Source organism: Ammodytes marinus (assembly GCF_949987685.1).
Source record: "Ammodytes marinus genome assembly, chromosome: 10".
Classification (NCBI taxonomy): Eukaryota; Metazoa; Chordata; class Actinopteri; order Uranoscopiformes; family Ammodytidae; genus Ammodytes; species Ammodytes marinus.
In genome coordinates, this window is record NC_137214.1 from 14,299,206 (window position 1) to 14,325,431 (window position 26,226).

General features: G+C 41.7%; 3 protein-coding genes across 4 annotated transcripts in view; 2 read left to right on the plus strand and 1 right to left on the minus strand.

The window, feature by feature from the left end:
• Positions 1-26,226, plus strand: part of tmem265 (transmembrane protein 265) — a gene marked incomplete at its 3' end in the record, with an annotated part of 224,620 nt that overhangs the window by 39,153 nt on the left and 159,241 nt on the right. The gene's annotated exons all lie outside the window — the stretch shown is intronic.
• Positions 3,535-15,035, plus strand: sesn4 (sestrin 4). Its single transcript, XM_080035088.1, has 9 exons — positions 3,535-3,753; positions 9,741-9,938; positions 10,112-10,294; positions 10,456-10,701; positions 11,437-11,554; positions 11,723-11,847; positions 12,595-12,761; positions 12,856-13,000; positions 13,098-15,035. The coding sequence occupies exons 1-9, from the start codon at positions 3,688-3,690 to the stop codon at positions 13,185-13,187; spliced, it is 1,338 nt and encodes a 445-aa protein (XP_079891214.1). The 5' UTR covers positions 3,535-3,687; the 3' UTR covers positions 13,188-15,035.
• foxo4 (forkhead box O4) lies at positions 18,304-23,795 on the minus strand. Of its 2 annotated transcripts, none has more exons than XM_080035673.1 (3): positions 21,878-23,795; positions 19,850-21,418; positions 18,304-19,458 (listed from the first exon to the last, which is right to left on the minus strand). In XM_080035673.1, exons 1-2 carry the CDS (start codon positions 22,313-22,315, stop codon positions 19,871-19,873), a joined length of 1,986 nt encoding a protein of 661 aa, XP_079891799.1. In that variant the 5' UTR covers positions 22,316-23,795; the 3' UTR covers positions 18,304-19,458; positions 19,850-19,870. The 2 variants fall into 2 exon arrangements, with proteins under 2 accessions (XP_079891799.1, XP_079891798.1); XM_080035672.1 differs by having other exon boundaries at positions 19,845-21,418.

Genomic DNA, 26,226 nt, shown 5'->3' on the forward strand with positions numbered 1-26,226 from the left:
GCACAGCAACTTTAGTTTTTGACTGTGGTTACACCAGACAGCTGTTGTACCACAGCAGCTGAATGAAGGAAGCCGGTAAAGAAAGAAGAACCACATATCATTGATTTCAACAGAAGCGAGGCTTCTGGAATGTTAGCGTTAGATTTTGTCCAGTGTCACCCCTCAGCAAGTTATGTTTTTTAATTTGGTTAAGCTCTTTGCGGTTTCTGACATTTGCAGCCAATTTCTCAGACAAACATTAAATCTGGTGTTAGTCTGTGTATGTTTTTCAGTTAATAGCTCTGTTGAATATTATTTTTGATGCAACAATGTCAAAAAGTTCCCTTGTTTCAGCTTTTCAGATGCATTTGACTGATTGAATGTATTTATGTACCCTTTGTGACTGTAATGTTAGCTAAAAGAACAAACCTTATTGGCTATTACAGCAATCAAACACTTACTATAATTGCTGGCCAGGTTTTTGCATGTCTCCACTGGTATTTTTGCCCTTTCATCTTTAGCAATGAGCTCCAACTCTTTCAGTTTGGAGGGTCTCACTGCCATCACCCTGAGCTTTAGCTCCCTTCACAGATTCTGAATGGGATTCAAGTCAGGACTCTGGCTGGGCCACTTCAAAACGTTAATGTGTTTGTCCGCTAACCATTTCTTCACCACTTTTGCGTTGTGTTTTGGGTTGTTGTCCTGCTGAAATGTCCACTAGTGCCCAAGGCCAAGTGTCTCTGCCAGCTGCCTGATGTTGTTGTTGAGAATCTTTATGTATTGCTCTTTTTCCATGGTGCAGTTTACTGTGATTAGGTTCCCTGGTCCATTGGCTGAAAAACAACCCCCAAAGCATTAGGTTCCCACCACCATGTTTGACAGTGGGGATGGTGTTCTTAGGGTTGAAGGCTTCGCCTTTTTTATGCCAAATAAAGGATACATCATTGTGGCCAAACAATTAAATTTAGTTTCATCTGACCATAAAACAATACCTGAAGTCTTCTTCTTTGTCCAGATGAGCATTTGCAAAATCCAAGCGAGCTTTTGTGCACCTTATCTGGAGAAGTGCCATCCTCCTTGTTCTGCGTCCAAGGAACCCAGCAGTGTGCAGTGTCCGTTGGATTGTCTGCAATGAGACGTTGCCTCCAGCAGAGCCAAGATTAACCAGGATGGCCTTGGTGGTGATCCTAGGATTATTTCTCACCTCTCTCACTATCCTCCTGGTCAGTACAGGTGTAACTTTTGGCTTCCGACCACGTCCTCTGAGATTTCCCACCATGCGGAACTTCTTGTATTTTTTTAATAATACAACAGCGACCCAAAACGCAAAGCAAAAGTGGTGAAGAAATGGTTAGCGGACAAACACATTAACGTTTTACAGTGGCCCAGACAGAGTCCTGACTTGAAATAAATGGGCAGATCCAATAGTTTTAAACTTCAACAGACACCTGTCTTCAAGTGAGTTAACGTTTGTCATTTGAGCGATTCCAGAGCTTCTGTACAAATGAAATGAAGTACGATGGTCTTGTAGGACCAGGCTAGTATTTTCTAACAGTTTGTAGACGAAATTATTAATCAATGTATCAATAATAAAGAATAGTTATCTGGTTCAGCCCTAGATCATTGTGCTAAGTCTAACTTGAGGCTTAATCCCTGACTGAGACACCAATGTATTGTAGATATGTAAGGCAAAGTCTCAACCTCTTTTGGTGTTTTTCACTGAGTCATAGATTCTGGTTTGGACTGGTTTTCCGCATTCCAATTCATTATGATTCACATGATGTTTGTACAAACTGCATGTTAATCTAATAGAGATGGACAGACAAGTCTAGTGTCACCGGACTTGTACTTTTCCATATGTTGGGGAAGAAACAGTGAAACCCAATGATTTACAGTCTCACTCAGTCTTGTACATGTTGTATATCAGTCGTTTCACCACATGGACTATACACCAGACTGCTTTTATAGAAAATGCTTCTCCATATCTTAACAACTCATAATATTGATATATAAAAACATTAAGTTAGATATAAATGTGAACTGGTGCTAAATAAATATTCAAATTTCTTAAGATTCTAAATAGAAGTAGTGTTTATGTTGTGGATATCGTTGAAGTAATGAAAGTCACACTCAACTCATGAGCTTGTATTTGATTATATTAAATCAAAGAGTTGGTAAGAAAACACAAAGACTTTGGGTGCAGCCGATTTATATGAAAGTCGTGATTCCTGTTCTCTGGCACAAAAATAACCTGATTTTATCAAATTAAATTCCATCTAAGATCTATTAAAAACAAACAACCCATTCATTAAGAAAGAAGTGCACTGAATGAGACCGTAGAAGAAGTAACGACTGGGTCAAAGGAGAGAGTCAATCAAACAAGCCTGAATCGACTGGACATCTCATGGAAAGATAGACTGGGATCAAAGCTTTTTGTGTGTTTTATTGAGATGATTGATACATATTGTTCTTCACCTAATGACTTGATGTGTGGCAGTGACATGATTGAGATTTTACCGTCTTCCCCTCTCATCTTTGGAGCATATATTTTATAGAAAGTAAGACATTTTAAACAAAACACATGAGATCTCTCTCTATTGTTTTATTCCAATTCAACACCTCTGGCATAAAGGTTTGATGTACTGTATATCTATAATGACTACAACTTCTGCTTCAGCTACAAAAGTTTAATCAACTTTGAAGTTGTTTTTAGTATGTGGACTTTAAATGAGCTCAGGTTCTTCCACACCTAACTGAGGAAACCATTTCTTTCTGGATCCGGCGTTGAGAGGCACAGAGGCATTTTTTTCATGTTGAAAACAGGAAATGCTCTTCTAACTAAATTTCACTAGGCTACAAACCTGAGAGTCTGCAACAAAATGCTAACAAATTGCGTCATGGGAAGTGTATGGATCCACGTGTTTCTGCTTGCTCTGCATCCCAATTTTGAAATAAATTGCCCCTTCAACATTTCCCTCACAAAACAGTCCCATATATAAATACACAGCAGTAAATGGACAAGTTAGCCTACTGTAGAAGAAGTGATCAAAATCAAAATCCTTAGCATGATCACACAGTTCTCTTGATTAGCCTATACTGAAAATGGCATTTTATTTATTTATTTATTTATTTATTGTTTGATTCCAGAGTTTTGGTATTCAGGTAAAGCATCAGTCTGCTTTGTGAGACCTGAAGCTGCATCTCTCCATAGGCTACTCCAAACAGCAGATTGCAGCTAAAAAAAACATTTAAACAGGGAGTACACGAATAGCAGATAGCTATTCCCAGATAGCAGCCCATTGGTGAGAAGTTTGGTGTGTGTGTGTGTGTGTGTGTGTGTGCGCGCGCGTGTGTGTGTGTGTGTGTGTGTGCGTGCGCGCGTGTGCGTGTGTGTGCTGCGCTACGCTGTTGTTTGCAGATGTTCATTAGCATTTGTCTGTGAGTCTCTGTCACCCGGCTCCGCCCACTGAGCGTTGATTGGGCGCACTGTTACCGGAGCTGTCATCTTGGCTCCTGGAAGCTTTCCTCTCGCTCTCAGTCCAGGCTCCAGCCAGAGCCGATACACTGCAGCCAGCAGCAGGCTCTCTCTCCAGTCCCCTTCTCTCCCTCTCTCTTTTTTGTGTTTTGCCTTTTGTTCGCTAGCTTTGGGGGAAAGCACCAAGAAAAAGACAGCCGCATCCATGCAGAAACACACTTTCTTATTGGAAAATGATCATCTGTACGAATAAAATGGAGTACCCCCTGAGAACCCAGTGCCAGCGAATCCATAAACAGGTATACTATTGAAAATACGAAACTGGTTGAGGATAGTTAGCCCGAGTTACTTTAACGCATCTAAAGCTAGCGGCTAACCGGGCTGCCCGACTAACCTCCATTCATTGGCAGAGGGGATTATTTCATGTTTAAAAAAAAAAAAAGCCTGTCCCCTAAGCAGCTCTTACAGTTTTGTTGCTATTACATTACATTTTATGGCAGCAAGCATCAGACATGTTCCCGTTTACAGGTCTTTCAATCTGAACTTTTTTTTAACTGTCTTAGTTAGCTTAACTTCTGACCCAGCGAGCTAACTCCGCTAACGTTTTAAAGAGCTACACAGGCACAGTTAAATCACACAGGGAAGACAACTCTATACAAATCATATTTTGAATGATTTAATTCGTTGTTAGGAACTGACATCTTTACTTTGACGCCTCCAGTCGCTAAAGCTTGAAACGTTTATCTCATAAAGCCAACCGTTAGTGATTTTACATCACAAATGAGCAGAAACGTTACTGCGATGTGAAAGCCAACTATGGTGCGAAGACTCTGCCTTTGTTCCTTCAGCGCTGGATGATTTAAGTAGGCTTCCTTGTATTTTATGTCTATATTAGTATTTTAGGTTTAGTGGACGGACGGATAGGTGCAGTAACGGCTGAGAGCGAGCTGGCAATGACATCATCTGAGGATTTTGGTAAAGAGTGGACAGTGAAGGTGTCTGTGAAGTAATGCAGGGACATTTATTGTGCATAAATGTAATATATTTGTATTGTATATGTCAGGACGGCTTTTTAAAGGGACTCCGTGGTGTGAATGGCTTTGTGCTGGTGCAGTTTTTGCCTCTAAATGTGGGGCGACAATTTTTTTTATTGTGCTGTTTTTTTGCAGGCTGAACTGGACTGCCAATCAAAGTTGTTTTTCTCCTCCGTCGCTGTCTTTTCATTTTGCAACAGAAGGGGGGCGCTGTCTCAAGAGCAGCGGTCCAAAAGAGACATGTTTGCTGCAGATTAGAGTCCAGAAAGGGAGCAAAATGGGGAGGAATGTGAGCAGCAAGGGATTCAAAGCCCTCTGTTCTGCTTTTTACTCATTTTCTGTGCATGTTATTTGACTGCATAGTTGTCTGCAAGTGGGGACAAACAACCAGTTTTTGTTTTCCAATGCTGTTGCAGGGGAAAATAACCCTGTGTATTGCTACTTAAAGCATGTGCATCCCAATGCAATAAATATTTGGCAGACATTAAAGCAACACCAAATTTGAGCAGCCTGAACTCTGATATGCTAATCCAACACGCCTCTGGCTTGTTTGTGAATGAGCAAAGTAATGAATTCCGCTGTCATCAGTGGAAGTCTTTTGTATGAGTCTGCCCCCGTTTGCTCTACCTGCCTCCTGCCGTGGCTTCTGACGGGTCCAATAAGTCATCTGCTGAATTGGGCTTTGTTTTTTTCATCCTGCAGCAGTGTTGTTGTTTGTCCTGGTTGTGTCGTATGTGCTATCCTTATTACCCAGCAGCCCCTTCTCCCTCCCCTCTCTAAACATCTTTGGGGCTGCAGCTGGTTTGTTTTGTGCTGCTCCCTGAGTTCAGGTTGCAGAGGAGCAAAAATCACCCCCCCCCCCTCCCTGGCTGCTTGTGTTTTCCGACCAGGACGCCCAGCACATGATAAGGACGGACCCCCCTCTCCAGGCTCAATCGGAATGCATATTGAATGTCCTGCTCCTCCTGTATTTGCAGCAGCCCACCAAACACTCACTCACACACACAGACAAGACACTATACATGCTCACATGCACGTCGTCTCATCCCGAGCTGTCACATTTACCCTTGGAAGACTGCTGGCTTCATATCCCCCCTCCCCACTTCTTTCTTTGTGTGTCGTCTTAGGCCCCTGCGTTCTCGCTCCCCTTACTCCTGCCTGTACAGTGCTGCTGTTTTGCTTGTCAGGCTGCTATCAAAGCCCTTCTTTGTCTCCATTTACCTTTCCTCCCCTCAATGACGTCAACCCTGTTTTTCATTTCATCCCTTGCCTCTTGCTCCTCTCTGATCAATACACAAATTACCACAAATTACCTAACTTGTGTTGGGAAGGTTGTTTTTTTTTTTTCCTTTTGAATGTCAAATGAGCTGCACCTGTAAATGTATAATTACCACAACAGGGCCCTCTGTATGTGAGTTGTTTTTGTGTTGTTGTTGCACTTACTATTTGCAGCCAGGCCACAAGTTTGAATCAATCTTGTGATTTGAATACAGCAGCACTCTAATGTTCATATCGCCGCATGCCTCGCTTTTGCAAACCTCAAGCTTGTTTTCTGACTAGGAAAGAAATGGCTTTGTTTCAAAAACCAGTTGCTGCTGGGCGTAATGTAAGCAGAATAAATAGGTATGTGTGCACAAAGCCTTCATGTGCTTCTGCTTTATTCGACTGTCTTCATCTACTGTATGTGAAACCAGAATATGTTTTGTAATAACATACAGTTGCCTATGGGTTTTATTTTTGCATTATATATTCTTCTATGCATGCTTGTGACCAGATTTTTTTTCTATTCATGTGGGTGTGTTTTCTAATGTGGGTGGACAATAGTACTGCTATGTGGAGCTTTTGTGGGTTGTTTTCAGACAAGATGAAGCAGTGTGTGTGTGTGTGTGTGTGTGTGTGTGTGTGTGTGTGTGTGTGTGTGTGTGTGTGGACAGTGGACACAGCTTTGACAAAGAATGTGTGGCAATACCTTCTCCCCAGAGTGTTTTTATCACAACTTTGATTAGTCCCGATAATTGTTTCATTAGACAATGTAGGATGGACTAATGAGGTAACATGCTGAAATATAAATATAATTATTTGCTCAGTAAATGTTATTTCAGACAAACTTATATTTTTTGATAAACGATTATTTATTTATTTTGTTTTAGATTTTTTTTAGTTGACATTAAACATCATTGTCATCGTCATACTGTACACAGAATTGTCTTGGACTGTAGATTTAGCTGATCTTTTGCTGTTCTGGTGTCTCAGCAGACTATGTTAAAACAGTGCGATGTGTCATTTCCTGCCGTGTGGCTGCTCACATCGACTGTAGTTCCTGTTTCAATTTGACATTTTCGATGTCGTATATGTCCAGACATGTTGATGAGATTTCGTAAAACACCACTTTCCTCCATGGGATGAAGTGATGACACATCCCGTCTCCTCAATCAAGAGTGAGTGTTCTCAGTTTTTTTTTTTCGCTTGTGTCACAGCTGCAGATTTGACAGTGGATGAACCAAATAAATAGCAGAAACAGACAGTTAAATGGTCTTTGGCTGGTAGAGATTTAACCTGCTTGTTGTTTCAGTGCTACTGGTTGTACATGTATTTTGGTAAGTATCCATAGGATTTATCAGGTTCCTTATATGTTACACAAGTCCGTCAGTTCAGCTTGAATTAGTCTTTACAACAACGACACTAATCTTTTTGCAGAATTAATTCCTATAAAAAAAATTGTTGAGATTTTGACGTAGCCACAGTGGGATCTTCGTAGACTGTTTTTTGTCTTGCATGTTGTATGTTGTGCAGCCAGTGAGTATGAAAATGTCACATCTTGAAGTACAACATTTTTTAATACTAGAGCTACACCTACATTATATCAGCATAATGATATTTATTGGCTTTTGGCTTATAAGACATTTCTGTACTTCCATGCCAAAAACCTTTTGAAGTAGTTAAGCTAAGTAAACTATCTTACCGTTGCATACAGTTGTTTACCTAAAAGGCACATTTTTCACCTGTTCAATAACCAAAGTTAAGTGATTATTAAATATATCCTACTCAGGGTTTATACTATTTAACACAATGCAGTGATCATGATTTCTAATGCCTGATTTTGCGGGTTCTGTGATACGTGCCTGTTGCCGTAACAAATTGAACAATTGAAACAGTTTCACATAATTTACAGTTGGGCGTTGCAGTCCTAGCTTACTCTACAGTGGCAGACTGACATATCCTTAAATAGTTTCCTCCGTAGCGTGTTTTCTGTATGGTGAAGGCCTCTGAAATGCCTGTTCCTTTCATTGACCAAGCCAGTTAGTGTTCGAAGGATCAGTAACCTAGTTTCTGCTGCTCGACATACTAATCAGTAGGTCTTTGTATTTGCATGTTGTTTGAATGTGCTGTTGTCCATAGAGATTTGATTGACAGGCACCTGTGTGCATACATACCCTTCATTCCCCACGTGTACAGGCAGTTGGGAGTGGGTACTTATCCTAGTGCGCTTTTTATTGTTAGTGTGAGCTCTCCTTGTTCACTCGTTGCTTTTTTTTATCTTCCTGTTCCTTTAAAACCCGTCTATCCATTGCTTTACATAAACTATGAGATTAGGAAAGTGTAGACATCAGAAGGAGATCTATTTGTTTAATGTGCAGTATGTTAACATGGTCTTCCAGACCTGTGTTAGTCACGAATGTATATAGGTCAAGAGGAGGAGCCTCTTGCAGGATCGGGAGGAAACCCTTGTCCACCGCAGGGAAAATTGAAATACCACATGGAGCTATGTGCCCGGTAAACATGGTGCCGAATGTCAAAGGGGGCTAAAGTTAACAACTTGGACTCGCCAGTCGCCACTCGTCGTGGCCGTCTGTGACATAAGCCGAGGTATTAATCCTAGAGAGCAGTTTGTGCAATTAAAATCAGGAGTCTTTGCCAACTTTCGTACGGTTGAAACTGCAGTGGAACCATTTGGTTTGATCATCGCTGCACACTCGGATGCAGGAGAGTCGAGGCCGAGCTACCGAACACCTTTTAATAGAGGCCATATTGTATGCTGGCCCGAGGTGAGAAATTTACTGAGGGCAGGACAGCTTCCCTCTCAGTGTCCGCATGGGGCTGTTTCTCTTGGCCTCCGGCACCTCGGACCCATTTGCTCCTGTGTCTGTGTGTTTGGACTCATCCACTTCTTTTCTGCTGCAGAGCTTCCCTCTCAAAGGCCTCCTAAGCCCAGCTCTCACATTAGGTTCTTCATCTGTGGTTCCTCTTGGCATGTGAATCCCCTTCTCAAAGGACTTTTTTTGTGTGTTTTTTTTTGCGGGGGTTTCTGACTTCTATCAGGCTGTTTTTTGTTTTTGTTCATTGCATCCACTTTCAATTCCCAGGAGTGGATACCTTAAAGGTGGAGTCAGCGATTCTGTCAAAAATAAGCATTCCTGTTTACAGAGCCTAGGCTGTGTATTAACACTGAATTTATTTCAGGGAACAAACACGCAGTAGTACAGGTAGTGTATTGTTAGGAGATATGAAAAAAAGTGATTTTCACAATAAGCATTCTCCATAATTGAACTCAGACTCCACCTTTTTAATTGGTACTGCTTCATGTACATTAATAATAATGTATAATGGGATGGTAAAAAGCATCAGACCCTGCTGTGGCAAACTTCAGTTGTTGTCTGTGTGCCTGTCGAGCTCCCAGCTGAGCACAGTTGTTTGCTTGTTTAGTTCGGAGCAGGAATAATGTAAGGAATGCACTCACTTGCCAGTGGCGCCGGTATCACAGCATCACGGCTGTTGTGCTTCCAAGTCTGTCTCTCTCCAGCTGATTTAAGATGTGAGGCAGGACTCCAGTCCAAATCACAGTCTTCACATGGTTTGGACTCAACATTACCTTGAGCCAACCTGCTTTGGCTGGAGGATGAGTTCTAATAATTCCTCCCCAAAGGACAGTCATTGTTACCGCTTTATAGGATTACATTTATCACTGTCACTATGGGCACTTTGACAACGTCAATGGCTGCTGATTACTTTCTCTGCAAAGTGCCCCACAGCCTTTGGTGTGACGTCTTCAAACTGCCTTTTTGCCTAAAAAATTGCTGAAACGATCAATAGATTATCAAGATTTATGCCAGGTCTTTCGCTTGACAAATCAATTCATTGACTTTTCAGGTCAGTTTTTCAGCTCCAGTGGGTGCTGCCTTAGCACGACACGCACACACGTCACACAAAAGTCTTTAACAGCTCACTGATCCCTTGTGTCTTGGTGTCTGCAGGTGATGGTGAACGGTGAGAAGGAGCGAGTGTCGCTGCTGTTCATGAAGGCTCTGGTGAGCAGGGGGAGCGTGGACGCTGTGTCTCAGCAGATGGCCTCTCACCCTCAGTACTTGGAGAGCTTCCTGCGCACACAGCACTACATCCTGCACATGGACGGCCCCCTGCCGCTGCCATACCGCCATTACATCGCCATCATGGTCAGTGGCAAGGCTTTTCTTGTTTCTGCTTACATGTAGCTTAACAAACACGCACAATAGTTCCTTAAGCTGTTTTTTTTATCCTTCATACTATTTTTATTTTGAAATAAAATAATAAGAAGCTCTCGTGTGAGGCCAAATCTGTGAGCCAAACTTCTTCCGTTGACTTCCAGGCTGCAGCACGACATCATTGCAGCTACCTGGTGTCCCTGCACTCAGCCCAGTTTCTGAGGGTGGGTGGAGACCCTCTGTGGCTGCAGGGTTTGGAGGCGGCGCCCCCTCGCCTTCGTCTCCTTGACCACATCAACAAGGTGCTGGCCCACCAACCGTGGCTCACTGCCTGCTCGCACATCCAGGTACAGCCAAGGGACACACAGACAAAGCACACACTAGACCTTTCTTAATGATTTCCTATCACCCAGAGAAATTCAGAATTAATTATATCTTCAGAACAACTAAACAGGCAATATTAACAACTTGCAATAATCCATGGTTGATTGGTCTCTGTCCCCTGCAGACGCTGCTGAAGTCGGGTGAGCAGTGCTGGTCTCTGGCTGAGCTGGTGCAGGCCGTGGTGATCCTGGCCCACTGCCACTCCCTCTGCAGCTTTGTGTTTGGATGCGACACAGACTCAGACTTTGTCCCTCTCTCCAAGTCTCCTCACAGTACCCCCCCAACCTTCTGCCCCTTCGATGCTGCCAACGGCAACACCAATGTGCCTCAGTTGCTCGCCGCTCCGTCTGGGCACATAAAACGACGACGGGTAACACTTGTTTTTTCTCTTTTTTATTTTTTTTTATTTTTTTATTTTTACACACAAAAGTCAGAACTGCATAGTAAATGGACTTGACTTATATATCGCTTTTTAGCCGATTTTCTTAGCCCCAAAGCGCTTTACATTTCTCACCACATTCACCCATTCATACACACACTCCTACACCGATGGCAGTAACTGCCATGCAAGGCGCTCGCTGAACCATCGGGAGCAGTTTGGGCTTCAGTGTCTTGCCCAGGGACACTTCGACATGTGGCGGGTAGGTGGGGGATCGAATCTCCGACCCTGCACTCCAGAGGCGACCTCCCTACCCACTTCGCCACTGCCGCTAGTGTTAAAATAATAATCAAATAAACATTTGTATGCCAAGAAGAATCAACTTAATTATTGCCTATATTTGCAGGATTGTTGTTATTGTTATTATTATTATTATTATTATTATTATTATTATTATTATTTAAAGTTATTTTATTTCTAATGAATCAAATTATTCTCCAAAAAAATAAAAGAGAAAGTCAAACCCCAAATATGGACGGATCCGTTTACACTGATATAAAACAGAGAAAAGCAGCAAATTCTCACATATGAGGATTGTTTCAACACAATGATACAGTTTTCAATGGGGGGAGAAGGAGTTTAGCATTACGGATCGTTTTGACTATATCGTGTGTGTGATTTATTTATGGTCTTCATCTGTCCTCATCCTGGTGTTTGTGTCAACAGTCTCTGGACTCCAGCTGCGACATGGTGGGTCTAAAAGAGAGGATCCAGAAGTCCCAGGAGGAGCGAGAGAAGAGAGAGGAGCGTCTGCTGCAGACCCAAACACTCCAGCAGCAAACGGGTAACGCTCTCATGTTCCCTCCTTTCACCCCCGAGGGTTATCTCAGGCGTTACATTTAGGTCACATGGTGGGAAACTTGAGGAATTATTACTCATCCGCCACACTTCTTGACGCACATTCTCTCTGCCTCGCCTCCGTCTCACTTGCTTTCATCGTGTCTTTTTTTAGATAACGAAGAGGAGGAGGACATGATTTGCTTCGCAGACCCGGTGCGATTTATCACTGACCCTGACTTCTGCTATCAGGAGTTCGCGAGGAGGGAGGAGGACCACTTTCAAGTGTTTAGAGTTCAGGTAAAGGTTTGATCTGTAATTGTATCAGTTAACCAGAGTAAATATTTAAATAAGTGAAACGGGACACCCCAAACACTCTGCATTGGACTGCAACCTGTCACCTAACCAATGCTTTACAGTACTGTATCCTTTATGACTTAAACAAACTATTAGTCCATCTAAAATTAACCCATTTTCACATTCGTAGCACTTTTTTGACCAAAACCTCAGATTTGGTATTTGAATATTTGTTGGCCTCCAGTGGCCAAATTTAAAATGTAGATAAGTTGTCTGCAAACAGGCAGCCCTAGGCAAAGCAGGTTAATCAATAATGGTTTTGACTTTTTAACACATTAGTATGGCTCACAAACCCAAATGAATTGAAATTTACAAATAATGGTGAGAACTATAGTTTTAGTTATTCCCTCAGATGTTATCTGACTTTTTATGTTTGTGTTTTTCTCCCTTTTAGATATAAAAAATTAAAAGTGTATATGGCCGTCAATTAAAAAATTGACCTGTGTGCATATATGATCTCTGCATCTACAATATCTTAATGGAAACAAATACCATGTCATGCTATATTATGGTGGTCTGGGGCCATTGGAAAGCAGACTAAGAATTCAGTTTATTTTTATTAGGCTTCTCTTTAATCTCTGGGTTTTTTACTTGTCTGGGTTTTTTACTTGTAAATGATGGGATCATCTATCTCCGTATCAAAACCTTGCCATGATTCTGACTTTCTGGATGTTTTAATTTGCTCTGCAGGACTATTCGTGGGAAGACCACGGCTTCTCGTTAGTCAACCGCTTGTATTCGGACATTGGGCACCTTTTGGATGACCGGTTCAGGAGCGTGACCACCCTCCCTTCGTTGCACAGCTCCGATCAGAAGAGAGCGATCTGGAATTACATCCACTGTGTGTTAGGAATACGGTGAGAGGCTGTCCCTTTTTTTTTATCTCATTCAAAAACCCTACTTCTCTCTCTCTGTGTTTAGTTGATAAAACAGGTGTGTTTGTGGCTTCAGGTATGACGATTATGATTACGGAGAAGTGAACCAGCTGTTGGAGCGGGATTTGAAGCTGTACATCAAGGCTGTGGCCTCTTCTCCGGATACCACCAAGGCTCCAGTTTGTCCTCAGAATTGGTCTCCGCTTAAAACTTCGGAACGGGTAAGAAAACATTCTTCCATTCTCCACCGGTGAACCCTCAACTCTCTTTTGGCTCTCTGTGTGAATCTTATTTCTTTTGTTTTTCTCTATTCCTCAGATACAAGTGAATTTACTAATCATGGAGGCCCGGCTGCAGGCTGAGCTGCTATACGCCCTGAGAGCCATCACTCAGTACATGATTGCCTGAAGGGCACAGAGAGGCAACAAAGCTGAAACTTTCCGCCGGTACAGAGACCGAGATGCAAGAGGATAAAGAAAAATCTTCACTGAAGGACAGTAAAGAGCGGGACGAGAGCAGCACTTTTGAGGACACATAGCTCCGTCGTTTTGTAGCTGTGCCTCATGAATGTGCTTTTCTTTCTCTCCGATTTAAATGTATTTATACCATAGCGTGCCACATACCACCCTCTTCCTCCTAGTCCTTTCTGTTGTGAAGTCCTCTTATCAAACATCTCTGCTCTCAAAAGGTAATGTGCAATTATTACTAGTTATTTTTACATGTCGTTTCGTGTCCCAGCTCAGTCTGTGACAAACGGATTGCTTGTAGCAGTGTGTTACAGTCGCCAATACTATCATTTTCAGTTTGAAGTCTCCTTTTGTATCAACTATGCTTTTCCCCCCCAAAAAAAATGTTTGTATAAGTTGAATGAATGTTAACGGGAGAGCCTTTTTCTGTTTTCGGGACAATCCTTGTCAGTGTTGGCGGAGGACGTTGAGTGGAACCGTGAAGGACGAAAGTTGTTTTCCCTTACATTTCTTATTAATGCTGGTCAAGAACAAACAACAGTGACACTGCTGGAAGTTATCACATCACTATAGTTTCTTCACTATAGCACTTTTTAAACTTTATATATTTATAATGCAAGGTAGCTCATTAGTAGACATTGAGGCACACAGTGGGGGTTTTTCTCCACTTAACGACATGTTACTAAGATTTTTAAGACCGTTCGTCCTCAAACTTTCAGACTTTGCTTTTGTTCTCAACCCCAGATTTTTTAAGTGAAGTCAATTTCTAAGCTATTTCACCAAATTATTGGAAGGTTTTTGAGGGTTAATGGTGTTTAATAAACACACAATTTTCACCTGATGGAAACATTTTTACCTAAATTTAAGAGGTCATTTAGCTGTTTCCTAAAAGGGAGATTAAGCTGAGTAATACGCTAAACGATAGTTTGTTTTGTTGTGTACTGATTTACTTCAGATATGATCAAACCAGAGACTGAATTTCAGACCAAAGGTCATTAAGAAAGCTCAACCCGTTCACAACAGTGAAGTGATGAATTGGATACATAAAAAAAGCCCAGAAATACTCGTCTTGAGTTGAGGTAGAGTTCAGATTTATGCTCCAAGCTTTGTGTTAAAGCTTTTTCTTTTGTGAGAGCTGAATATCAAGTCAAGATCTACGGTACAAGAACAAAGTGCAAACTCAATGTTCATTTTATATTTAATTTTTTACAGTTTTTGTGAGCTCTAGAGTATCTTATTGTTCTGTTTTTTGTGTGTGACGATAGGACCTGCTTGTGCTGCAGCCGGGGTAGAGGTGGCAGGCTGTATTAGAGTTAAGCATTAGAAACCACGGGCTGTAGAAAAAGAAACAGAAGTACATATTGTTAACGCAGGTGCCTTCAGGCTAAAACTGGAGTGCTGCTGAGGTGAAGGGATGTGACTACTGGAGGTAGAATGTGGGCTTTGGTGGCATCTGGGAAACACCCTCAAATCTGACAAGTGTTATACTTGCTTTTTCCCGCATGAATGGGAATAGTTTTTTTCTTGGTGTTTGTCCGCACCATTTCTGGTTAACGTTACGGCTGTGAATGCCTGTGTTTCCTGTCCGACACCTTGTATAAGCCGCAGCGACTCGGCGAGAGCCTTTGACACAGATGGATGTGAAAAAAAAATTCAACTTTGAGCAGATTAAAAAAAGATGTAAAATTATTTAAAAAAAAACTTATTAAAAAATGAGAACAAGTGAAAAGACAAAAAAATATTTTTTTTTGGAAAATGTGAAGAAATGTTTTGTATAAAGATGCTCTATGAAAATAACATCCGCCTACTGTTTGTTGTACTTTTTGTTTTGTTTTACATGTTTCTCTCCATTTACTTGATTACAAACCATATGTGTGAACAAATCATTTTCTTAAGCAATCCCTCGCTTTCTAAATTTACTTTTGACTACATGAAATCCTTTGTCGATTTGATTGAATGCGTTCACAGATCACACATTAGCCCTAAAAAAACCCCCTAAAAAGGCCATTTAAGAGACACAAGAAGGAACTGTGGCACAATGGCATTGTAATAGTTTTCAAATCTGTCTTAAAACAAACAATACTCTCATTTTTATATGCACACTGAAATTCAAAACTGTCACTCCGTCCACACTGGCTGTGAAAGAACCACTTCCTAATGTTAATCTTAAGTAATCTGGGACAAAATCCACAGTCCTCGCTCTGTTTTCTCCAAATTCAGCTGCTTCTGCTTGCTGAGCTGCAGTGGAAAAACACCCAAACTTAGGATGGTTTCCATATGATGTGAATAAGTCACATTGCTGAGAATGTATTAGTTTGGTTTAACTTAGAGATACAGTCTCGCTGTGGATGTTGTGCCCCATCACTTGCACTGAACTCATGTAATAGAAAGGGGTCTCTTCACAGCCAGTGTGGGAAGGAGGAATGAGTGGGAATATTTTCTAAAGACAGATCCTTTAAAAACTCTGTGATTAGCAGAATGTGATTTATCTTGAAGCAAAAACTAAAAAGTAAATAAAGGTAATGGTTTATGAGCATGTTTAGAGCTTTCAACCACATCCGAGGACAACACTGATTCAATCTAAAGCAAATTGTAAAAGCATGTAAATGTTTACACAACTTTTTTTTTAAAATCAAGAATGAATTCACTCCACTTTATTATCATTTATGTGAGTTATATAATTAACCTAGAGAAAATTGTACTGTACATACATTCCTATCTGCTAGTAGGCCTACTAAATATGGTTCAAATACTTGTGGTTGTATGACTTGAGGACAGCGCCCCTTGGTGGCAAACCTTCAGACCAGACCATTTGACTTTAGAGAAACTCTAAACCCAGTAACTTTACACCGACAACACAGTGGGTTAAAACAGTTTATTGAATTTATTTCTGCTGTTCAGAACTGTCATCTCTGGCTGACTTTACAATGCGTAAAGAAAGAAAAAGGATCATAGTGGGGGAGGGTGGGGAAAGAAACAACTATCAATGTTAGTCAAAAATCATAAACATAATTGGCTTATGCACAACTCATCATTCCCTGCCCCCCTCCCTCCCCTGGGGGAAAAAGTAAAACCACCCTTGCCAAACAATAATATGCTGTATCAATGGGGCAATTCAAAACAAACATACAGGGACTAACGGCTAGTTTAAGAAAAACATATGTAGATAATTACACAGAGGGGGAAATTAAACGGGAGTAATAACACCACACCTGCCCATTCCTTTCTGTCTTTGTAGGAGGCAACAGCAAACTAGAGACACCACTGCTTAGTGCAGCAGATTTTTACCATCCAACCACCACCTCTTTCACTTGATGCCCTCTGTCCAATCAATCGGCTGTTTGTGACCTTACCAACACTCGCACATTAATTCAGAATAAATGTGGGGCTTTTGTTGCGTATACAACTTTCTAAAATAATTACAAGTTATGATATAAAAATAAGAAAATCATGCAGTTTGAAAACGTCTTCTGTTTCCATTTAAGTGACCAAGTTGGGGTTTGGGGGTCATAATATATATATAAAAAAACATAGAACATAAAAGGGGAAGGACTGTTGATTGTGTGCTAACACCAAATCAAGGTCCTTTTCTGTGTACAAATGATTCAGGAGGCCCTGATATGCACCCACTGCATCATGGCGTACTCCTGGATACGACAAAATAACATCTAGCACCATTTAATAAGAGAATAAGAAAACAGAACAAGAGTGTTTTACACAAATCAGAGGCTAACACAAAGCTACAGTGAAATGATGAATATTAAGAGTTTGAACTGCAGGGATGTTATTCCTGCTAAAAAAAACGGTTATGAACAGTAGGCTAAGTAATTAAATACAAAGACAAAACACAACATTTTCAAAAGGGGGGCAAAATAAAGTCCATCTTGCTACAGAGTAGCGTCATGCTATAGTGTTTTACATATTGGCAGTCAAAAAAACAAAAACAATGAATAGGCTAAAACTGATAGCCTACATGGATGGCGAGCTACAATACATTTCTCAAAAGAAATAAAAGGGAAGTCAAATTGGATATCGACTCGACAGAAACTTCTCCAGGAAAACAAAACAAAGACGTGGCTTGTTGGTTTCCAGTCAGTTAACAGAAGAATGTGTCAAATAAATATTTTGTCCAGAGATCTCATTGTTTTCCTATCGTGTTTCTTGCAGAGCGACCCTGAGAGGTAAATGTTGTATTTGTCTCGTTTTTGAGATGATTTCCGCTGCATGTTGCAAAAGTGGAGATGATAAAGGTTTTTCTCATAATCGAGCCACATTTCAGCACAGCATTTTTTTAATTATTTTTATTGTAGTAATTTACTTGGATTAACGATGAATGCAGTACAGAATGAGGCAGATCATTGGGAATTGTTTTGTTAAAATGGTCAAGTATTGATGCAGTTTTGCCTTGCTCGTCTTTCAAAAGTCAGATTTCTTGTTACAGGTGTAGTTTTTTTTGCAAAGCATATGTACACCGAGATACAAAGTCGGGCCAAAGCGCTCCCTAAATGCCATGCAAATGCAAATATTAGTGTTCCTTTGGTTATGTAAAAAAAAGAAAATCTACATGCATTTCATCCTTTACAAAATAAAAGTATAGAAAATGACCGTTAGAAATGATATGAAAATGCTTCTTCAAATGTAAAAAAAAAAACATCACTTGTCATTAGTAATATATTCATATGTATTAATATCTCATTTATTACCTCCATCTAAATTGTATATTAAAACTATAATCAAATATATTCTTTTTTTTGTAATTCTCTCAGTGAATTTCTTTAACTGAACTTGAACATTAATTAAAATGTGAGAGGATATTCTGACTTGACACAACCCAAAATATATATATATATATATATATATATATACACACATATATATATACACACATATATATATATACATATATACACACATATATATATATATATACATATATATATATATATATATATATATATATATACACATATATATATATATATCAGGAAATTGTTAAATAGCAAAAGAAACTTCAAGAAGTGATGTTTCTAATATCCTTCAAGATTTCATTTCGTTCTCCTGATAAATCTGCATAGCGTCTCATCATGTACGTGTGCAACAAGTGCATTACATGTTTGATTTAAACATGTTTGATTTAAACTCTCTTCTCCTGAAATGTTTGCTCCTAGTTTGGGGTCCCTGTGCTACAGGAAACCTAAGTGCTGTGAAAACGCACACGCTCCATGACAAAACTAACCAGGTCGACCATTTGACCGACTGCTGTGCTGTCTGATATAATACTTGGCCAACCAATCACTTGTTGGCAAAAAAAAATTATCCTTGAATGCCCCATGTATAAATTCACAAATCACATTTCTTCATTTTGTTAGTTTAACTGCACTTCAGGGATTATTATTTGTTAAACACACCATCTAATTTTAACATCTACTTTAACAAAAATGCCAAACTGCAAATACATACCTTCGTAACTGTTAACCAAATTTCATCTGAGAGAAAAAAAGCATCATCTTTAACTTTTTCTCTAAAGTGGGAAATTTGAAATCAGACATGTATACGTAGACTGAGTTCACAATTGGGTGAGAAGTGTAGCCAATGTTGAATCAAACTTTTTATACTACAAGTCTATGTCTTGCACCCGTTCACAACAGTCACAGTCCTCAAAATCTTCACTGGCTCCTCCTGCGTTGAAAGGGTTTTAGAGTAGGTGCACCTAGCTCAGACGATCGCACAGCATTTGGTCTGGCATTTCATGCTCAGCAAGTGTCAATGGAAAACTGGCCATTCCTCCAAAACACACAGTCCATTGAGTCTTTCATTGAGTACCGTATCACCCCAAAGCTATGGTGTAACATAACTGAAATATTAACTCCTGGCATACAGGAGCTTAGGAGTCTTTTCACTTTAAAAAACATAATGTCAAACGTCTGTAAAAATGATCAGTTCGGGTTAAAAGAGAAAATCGGCTAGCAGCCAAATCGTTGCAAGTGTTGTATCTAAAAAAGAAAAAAAAGGAGAAAAATTGTGCATAGTAGCCTGAATCTCCTCCCTGTCCTCCACGTGTCTTGGCACGTGACATGGATGAGGTCTGGTTTTGTCTTTAAAGTCCGATAAGAGTATTGTATTTGAAAATGGTTTCTATAGCCAGTAGGGAGGAGGAATGCACCGGCCGTTTTGTCACTGAGTGAGGTTTTTTCTTGATTGGAGATCAGTTTCTGAAAGACAAGACGACAAAAAGGTCATTTGTGCTGTTGCTGATTGGCTGAGTAAAAAAAAACGGATTATGTAAGCGATGAAAGTCATCCATGACTCAATCATCTCACTGAGTGGATTTATTAACCTTGGCATTGAATATTCCATGACATTAAACAGAGAAAAGAAGAAAATCGAAGTGAGTATCCAGTTAATTTGTCTAAATTAACTTTCAGCCCTAAATCTCTAAAGGTGTGTGTATCGAGTCAAATTAAACATTTGGGTAAAACAAGCCATTTGAAGGCAAAAGTTTGACAAAAAACTGACAAAACAACTCATCAAAATAGTTTAAACAAAAATGAATCAATAATGAAAATAAGCCTTAATGGTTTGGGAGCCATCAGTGTACCTTACTCTGTGCGGTCAGCGGAGGAATTAGCTGGGAACCCAGCTGTGAGTGGCGCCCTGCGTGGTGGCTGGCCCGCCGTAGCCTTGACCTCCGGGAAGTATGGGGTCAAAGTTGAAGTCGATGCCATCTCCGTCCATGAGGTCACTGTTGATGATGTAGTCCACGTCGCAGTCCAGGTTCTCGGTGAACATGTCCATGTCCAAGTCCGTTGGCAGTCGGTCCTGACCTGTCTGAAAGCAGGACGGAGCTCCGTACTGACCCATCCCCTGCAGACTCATGCCCGGATTGGCTGAGGACAAGGGCCCTCCGTGATGGGAGCCCAAGGCCGGCCCTGAGGCGTGCTGGGCTTTGAGAGCGGAGAGATGAGATGGGTCCTGAGACATACCTGAGAGGATCATCCCTAACCCCATCTGAGAGTGATGCTGGTGCTGTTGTTGTGGCGATTGCTGCTGCTGCTGCTGCTGCTGCTGGTGGTGAAGATGTTGCTGCTGCTGCTGCTGCTGCTGTTGCTGCTGCTGCTGCTGCTGCATCTGAGCCTGCGCCTGCATTGCCATGGGGGCCACCGTGTTTGACTCCAAGCCTTTACCCAACAGCAGCTGATTGGGTTTGGACCTCCCGCCCCCAACCACGGACGAGCCCATGCCCATAAGGCCCATCCCTCCTGGACTGGGCATGAGGGGATCCACCTGGGTCATCATTACGTCACTGGGCGGCGGGGAGTCCGAGGTGAGCAGCGCCTCCAGGCTTGAAGGCACGTGGCCGCCGTAATGGCCGCTCCCACGGGAGGCAGAGCTGGACATGGGGTTGAAGAGGGAGTTGCTGAAGGTGGACTGGGGCTCCTTGCTGCCCAGTCCACACTGAGAGATGGAGGCCTGCGTGCCGGTGTGAGCGGAGGCTTGTGGCAGGCTGGATGGCTGCAGCTGGTGGAAGGGGGAGAAGCTGGAGCCACGGGGCAGCAGTGTGGAGGCGGAGGGCAAGGGAGTGGGAGGAGCTGGTGGGGCCGTGCTGGGACTGGCTCCTCCCTGCTGCCCGGTCATCAAGGTGAGTCCGTCGATCAGGTCCAGCTCCTCCATCAGGGTCTCTGCGAGGGTGGGGGTCAAGCTGCTGGCAGTATATCTCCCGAGCAGCGAGTCCTCTGGCAGGTTATCGTCGTCCTCCTGTCCGGGGGCGATGGGGGACAGACGTCCGCTCAGGGTGCTGGCGTTGGAACTGGTGCGCGGGCGGAAGGTGGTCCACATGTCAGAGTCGTCCAGGCTGCCGCGGGACGAGGGGCTGCTGCTGTTCACTCCCCATTTGGGGAACTGCTGGGATGAATTAGGGCTGTCCGCGCCCCCCGAACCTGTGCCACCGTCGCCCTGCCCTCCAGCCAGTCCAGCCTGCTTCTTAGTCTGCTTGGCCCGCATGCGGCTCTTGAGCAGTTTGCTGCTGTTGTCCATGGAGGTGGCCCGGCGGCGGGGGGCCTTCCCAGTCTTCCCTCCCTCCGGGTTGAGCATCCACCAGGAACTCTTCCCTGTCGATTCATTGTGAACCCTCAGAAACTTGTTGTGGAGTGACAAATTGTGGCGAATTGAATTCTAAGAAAACAGAAAGAAAAAAGGAAAATTAGTTTGAGAATGAGTGAGCTTCCTTTCATTAATCACTTAAGTAATTACACCAGAGTGTAATCCTAGAGAAATTAAACATGGCTAAAGCACTTATTTCTTGCAAAGTTTGCTTGAAAATTTGACATACTTATCACAGTATATATAATTTTTGTTCAATTGTTTAAAGTGGGGTCAAACATTTGGTTACTAACTTCAGTTCAGTACTTAAACAACTTTGGCCTACTTTGATACTAGGACACTTTTCTATGTTTGCTGTAATATTTTCCAAATTTTCATTGCCCAGCCCAGAGAATAACCAGATCGTAGGCCTATATGATGTAACATGAATTGTAAAGCTATAAATGCTTGATTTATGGCACTTGAAGGATTATAGAGTCCACCTTGTAAAACGACGCAGTAAAGCTGGACACCACCCATGCATGGACTCACCTTCCAGCCGGCTGAGCTGTTGCTGTCTCCTTTGTCCCTGAAGTAAGGCACGGTCTTCACCATCCAATCATATATCTGGGCCAGGGTCAGCCTCTTCTCGGGTGAGTTTTCGATGGCCTGGCTAATCAGATCTGCGTAGCTCTGGTTGCCCCACGCGTTCCTCCGGGATGATCCTTTGCGGGGCGTCGCGCCGGCTCCGCCCACGACCCCTCCCTCGCCCGCCGCCGCCTCTGCCGCCTTCTCGGGCTCGGACGTGATTTGCTGCGACTCGGGCTTGTCCTCGTCCGCGGGCGGGGTCCCAGCGGCGGACTCGGTGCCATCCGCCCCCTCCTGTTTGACAACCGAGATGTCGGGTCTCGGAAGGGGCCACGTGCAGGAGCGGGGTCTGCTCTGCGGCTCGAAATCTGGGTCAATCGGGGGAATCGACGACTCGTCCATGGCAATCTTCTGAACTTCCACTCAACCCAAAAAAGTTGTGACCCCTTACAACATCTACTTTTAATATTAAAAGTTAACTTGGAGCGGATTGTGTGTTTTAAAAACAACAACAGTTGGAACAAAAACAATATGCTTGCCGCGGGGTGTAAACAGAGGGGCCTAGAAAAGAGACGTAATAATCTGGACACACCAATAGCCTCGGTTAATCCTCAGATTGGAGATTAGGGAACCTAAATAATCTCCTTAATAGTAACTATCATAAACCTTCCGATGTATGTATAGTGAAGGAGGGCTGGGAGGAGAGTCCCTTTGTTTGAATGAAATAAAAACAAAAGTGGCGGAGTGGCAGTGAGCAGCAACACATCTGGGTCTACAGAAGTGTTGGTTCACCTAAACGAGAACAACTGAATCTTGAAGGTTCATGGACACAAAATAATGTCATTCCTGTTAATAAACACTTCATTTAAAAACGTGTCAATGGGCATATATTATAAGCTATATAGAACGGTTTCTTAAAATGTAACCAGGCAGTTAAAAAAAATTAAGATTTGTGTCGTACCAAATGTTGAGTGTAAAACTATGAAGACTACACACAGGGATTAGCAGGCTGCTGTTACAAAGGAGCTGTCTGTCTCCACTTGTAACAAAGTGAGAACTAGTCTCTCAGCGAGCAGAAAAAAACTCGACACAAGGTTTAAAAAAATAAATATAAAAAAAATACAATTAAATCATCCCCAAAAAGCCAACAGACTAAATCAGAATTGAGTGTAGGGGCCAGTGGCTGATTGCACCCGTCAGATTTTGCTCACCAACTGACAGAAAAGTGTAAAAACACGCAGAGACGTTGGCCGCCGTGTCTTCGGCCTGTATGTGTGTTGAATCTGCTCTAACTAAACAACTTACATTTCCGTAGTAAAAGTTGAGAGAGGATTTCGATGACGGTTTAATAGTGTTTAGGTTGATAAGAGAAAGAGAGGGGGTGAAAGAAACGTTCAGGAGGGAAAAAAAAGTCCGTGCTTGCTTCAGGTCTGCACGATCCGCCACATTGCAGCCAGGCGCGTGTCACCATCTGCCATGTTTCTCCACTCTCCTGCCGCGGCACACGATGCTCCGAGAAGCGGCTGTGAAAACCTCCACTCTGCCGAGTCCCAGCGCTAAACCGACCTGCGCCCCCGCGGTCTCGGTAAAACGAACTACAAAGAGAATTCCAGGGTCCTGGGTGAAGTTGGGTCGCCTCCGCGGTCTGTCGGCTCCCACTCGCCGCACTTTGAAAACAGCACGATAGCCTCTGTAACGTTAGCTGGTTAAGCTCCTGCTAGTTCCAGAGTTTACAATCCGTGAAAAAGTCCGTGAAATGCCTGCGAGAACTACCTCCAAGTAGCCCCTTTTAATTATCGATGACTTTTGTAAAACTTGCCGTCGTTGTGGCGGTCCAAATATCCAGTCCTTCTCTATCTTTTGACTTGTTTTGTTTTGTTTTGTTTTGACTCGAGGCGAAGACTCCCTTCTGACGTCTGTTTACCACTGTCAGGCAACGTACTCTGCGCATGTGCAAGATGGATTTCTGGGAAACCGAGTCATTCTCGTTACAGCACAGACGTAAACAGCGGCCGACTCGCCGAAGGAGGCAACACTACCTGTAGTGGTTCATTATGCAACAGTTCATGAAAATGTGTTAAGTCCCCCGTACACTTAAGGCATTTAGGCTAAGCTATTTCCTTAACTAGGCCTACTGATATAGACTATGACAAGAAAAACTATGACTACAAAACGACATCTTTTAAACCTGCAGTGTGTAGAATTTTGGGTTTTATTTCCAAGCAGATTTTGTAGAAAGTAATTATAATATCCATAAGTACATTTAATTTAGTGCATAATAGCTGAAACATTTTTTTTGAATTATTATTTTTTCCCTTAGAAAGGGTCTCATATATGTCCATATTTCTGCATATTTTGGACCAAGACCTAGTGCCGCCATCTTGAAAGTGTCATAGTTGGAATGTCATCAGGAGCATTGTTTAAAATTTAGAATTGTTCTTGTCCTTGAAGGCCACTGTAGCTTCTGTTATTATTCGAAAGGGGTGGGGTTACCCAGGGAGTGTTGCATTCTAGAACTTTGTAGAACTTTCTTGATGATGTCATATTACACACTGCACCTTTAATAGCCTAATAATAACAATAGGCCTACTATAAGCAATTTTCATAAGTGGTCAGGCTTTATTTGTACACCATCTCTACGACATGGCTTGACCTCATGGACATATTGGACCTAAATGTCAGGAGGGCCCCCTTTAGATTTGTTTTTGATGGGCCCAGGATACCCCCCATAAAAACACCTCGGCATGTGCCTTCCATCACTCCATCACATCTTTATTTGTATTGCACAGTACACACTTCAATATTATATATCATTATATAGCCTTTGGCTTCTTCCGTCACCCTTCGGACAACACAAAGTATGATGTATGATGTGAAAGAGATAATTGTGTATTGTGTGGAATTGTCCGAAAGAATAATAATAAATTATCATACCATATACCCACAAAACCACCCTTGCAGTCCAGAGCTGGGATATTGGATATTTTATTCCATGTGGGATAAAATGGTTTTCATCTATGGCAATTTTTATCTAGGAATATGCAATTTATTATACAAAATACACAATTTTCTCTTTGCATATTCATACATATTACTTTGTGTTATCGTCCGAAGGGTGGCAGGAGAAGCCAAAGGCTTATCAGGTCCCGCCCCCACTTCCATCAGATTCAGATACACAGATACACAGCTACTGATACAGTTAAAACATTTTTTATTTTTATTTTTTTAAGAAGATGCATTCCAATACACAGACTATTTTAGGTCTCCTTATTCATTGCCAGTGTACAACAGACATGCTTTCCATTTTTAGGACTCAGGACTTTCATACTTCAGGCTTGTATCTTTAAAGGGTCTGGGTGTTTTCTCTACTGCTGTTCTTTCTTTGTTTGCCCATGTTGTTGTTTCAGTCAAATTTGTTTCACTTTGTGGACACTACAGTTTACCTTGACCTTTGTGCTGCAGCTCCTCTTTAAGAAAGACACCTTTTGGGCATTGAGTTCATTCATGACCTTGGGAACAAAATGTGTCTCTTGGATTCTGCTAGTGTAACGAGGGATGAACTGGATTCTTTCAACTTGAAAATATTGCTGATTGACTGAAGACATTGCAAACATACATATTTACTGAATTGATTACGGAACCAGAAGTAGCTTCTTTGTTACAAATTTAACCACAAAACATTTTCAAGAAGATTTAAATAGATATTGAGCTAAGGACCACAAAGATTGGCAAAAATACTAAATTGTTAAATAGGTGAAAAAAAGATGTGCATACAGCCTGTCTGTATACAAGTCAAACTATTTCTATAAATTGCAAATAAGAATGCATTAGTTGAATTGAATAATTAATGTGACAGGTTACTGTATATGCATTAAGTTGGTTAAGGTGAATTATGTTGGCCTACAATGTATAAAAGTCTATAATTCAGGGTGCTTAGAAATAAAATGTGCAACAGAAGTGGTGAATCATAAAATATGCACTTTGATTGTTAATAATCATTTGATTATTTGAATTTAATTGTATTGTTATTTTTGCCACTAGAATGTCCCCTTTGGAGGGGATTCGCTTTTAGATCTGCTTTTTCGTCAAAGCATGGCACTATTTTGAAATGTATGCTAGCCTATATCTTGTTCAGGTTCACGAGTGTCTAAACTGTTTGAATAGGCTACATAAGGAATGCATTCAATGTATTAAAGTTCCAAAAAGACAGCTAATGCAATAGGTTACACTGAGCTGCAGATATGTTTCAGCAATGTTTTTTATTTTGGTGATATGGCCATGCCACAGCGCTGCACTCGTTTTGGACTTCTACT

What these genes read in the sequence shown, in the direction of transcription:
- sesn4 (XM_080035088.1), top strand. Translation starts at nt 3,688, where the DNA reads ATGATCATCTGTACGAATAAAATGGAGTACCCCCTGAGAACCCAGTGC. An exon ending in GGCACATAAAACGACGACGG is followed by an intron (nt 10,702 to 11,436) that starts GTAACACTTGTT and finishes TTGTGTCAACAG; the next exon opens with TCTCTGGACTCCAGCTGCGA. An exon ending in AACACTCCAGCAGCAAACGG is followed by an intron (nt 11,555 to 11,722) that starts GTAACGCTCTCA and finishes GTCTTTTTTTAG; the next exon opens with ATAACGAAGAGGAGGAGGAC.
- foxo4 (XM_080035673.1), bottom strand. Translation starts at nt 22,315, where the DNA reads ATGGACGAGTCGTCGATTCCCCCGATTGACCCAGATTTCGAGCCGCAG. An exon ending in ACAGCTCAGCCGGCTGGAAG is followed by an intron (nt 21,419 to 21,877) that starts GTGAGTCCATGC and finishes CTGTTTTCTTAG; the next exon opens with AATTCAATTCGCCACAATTT.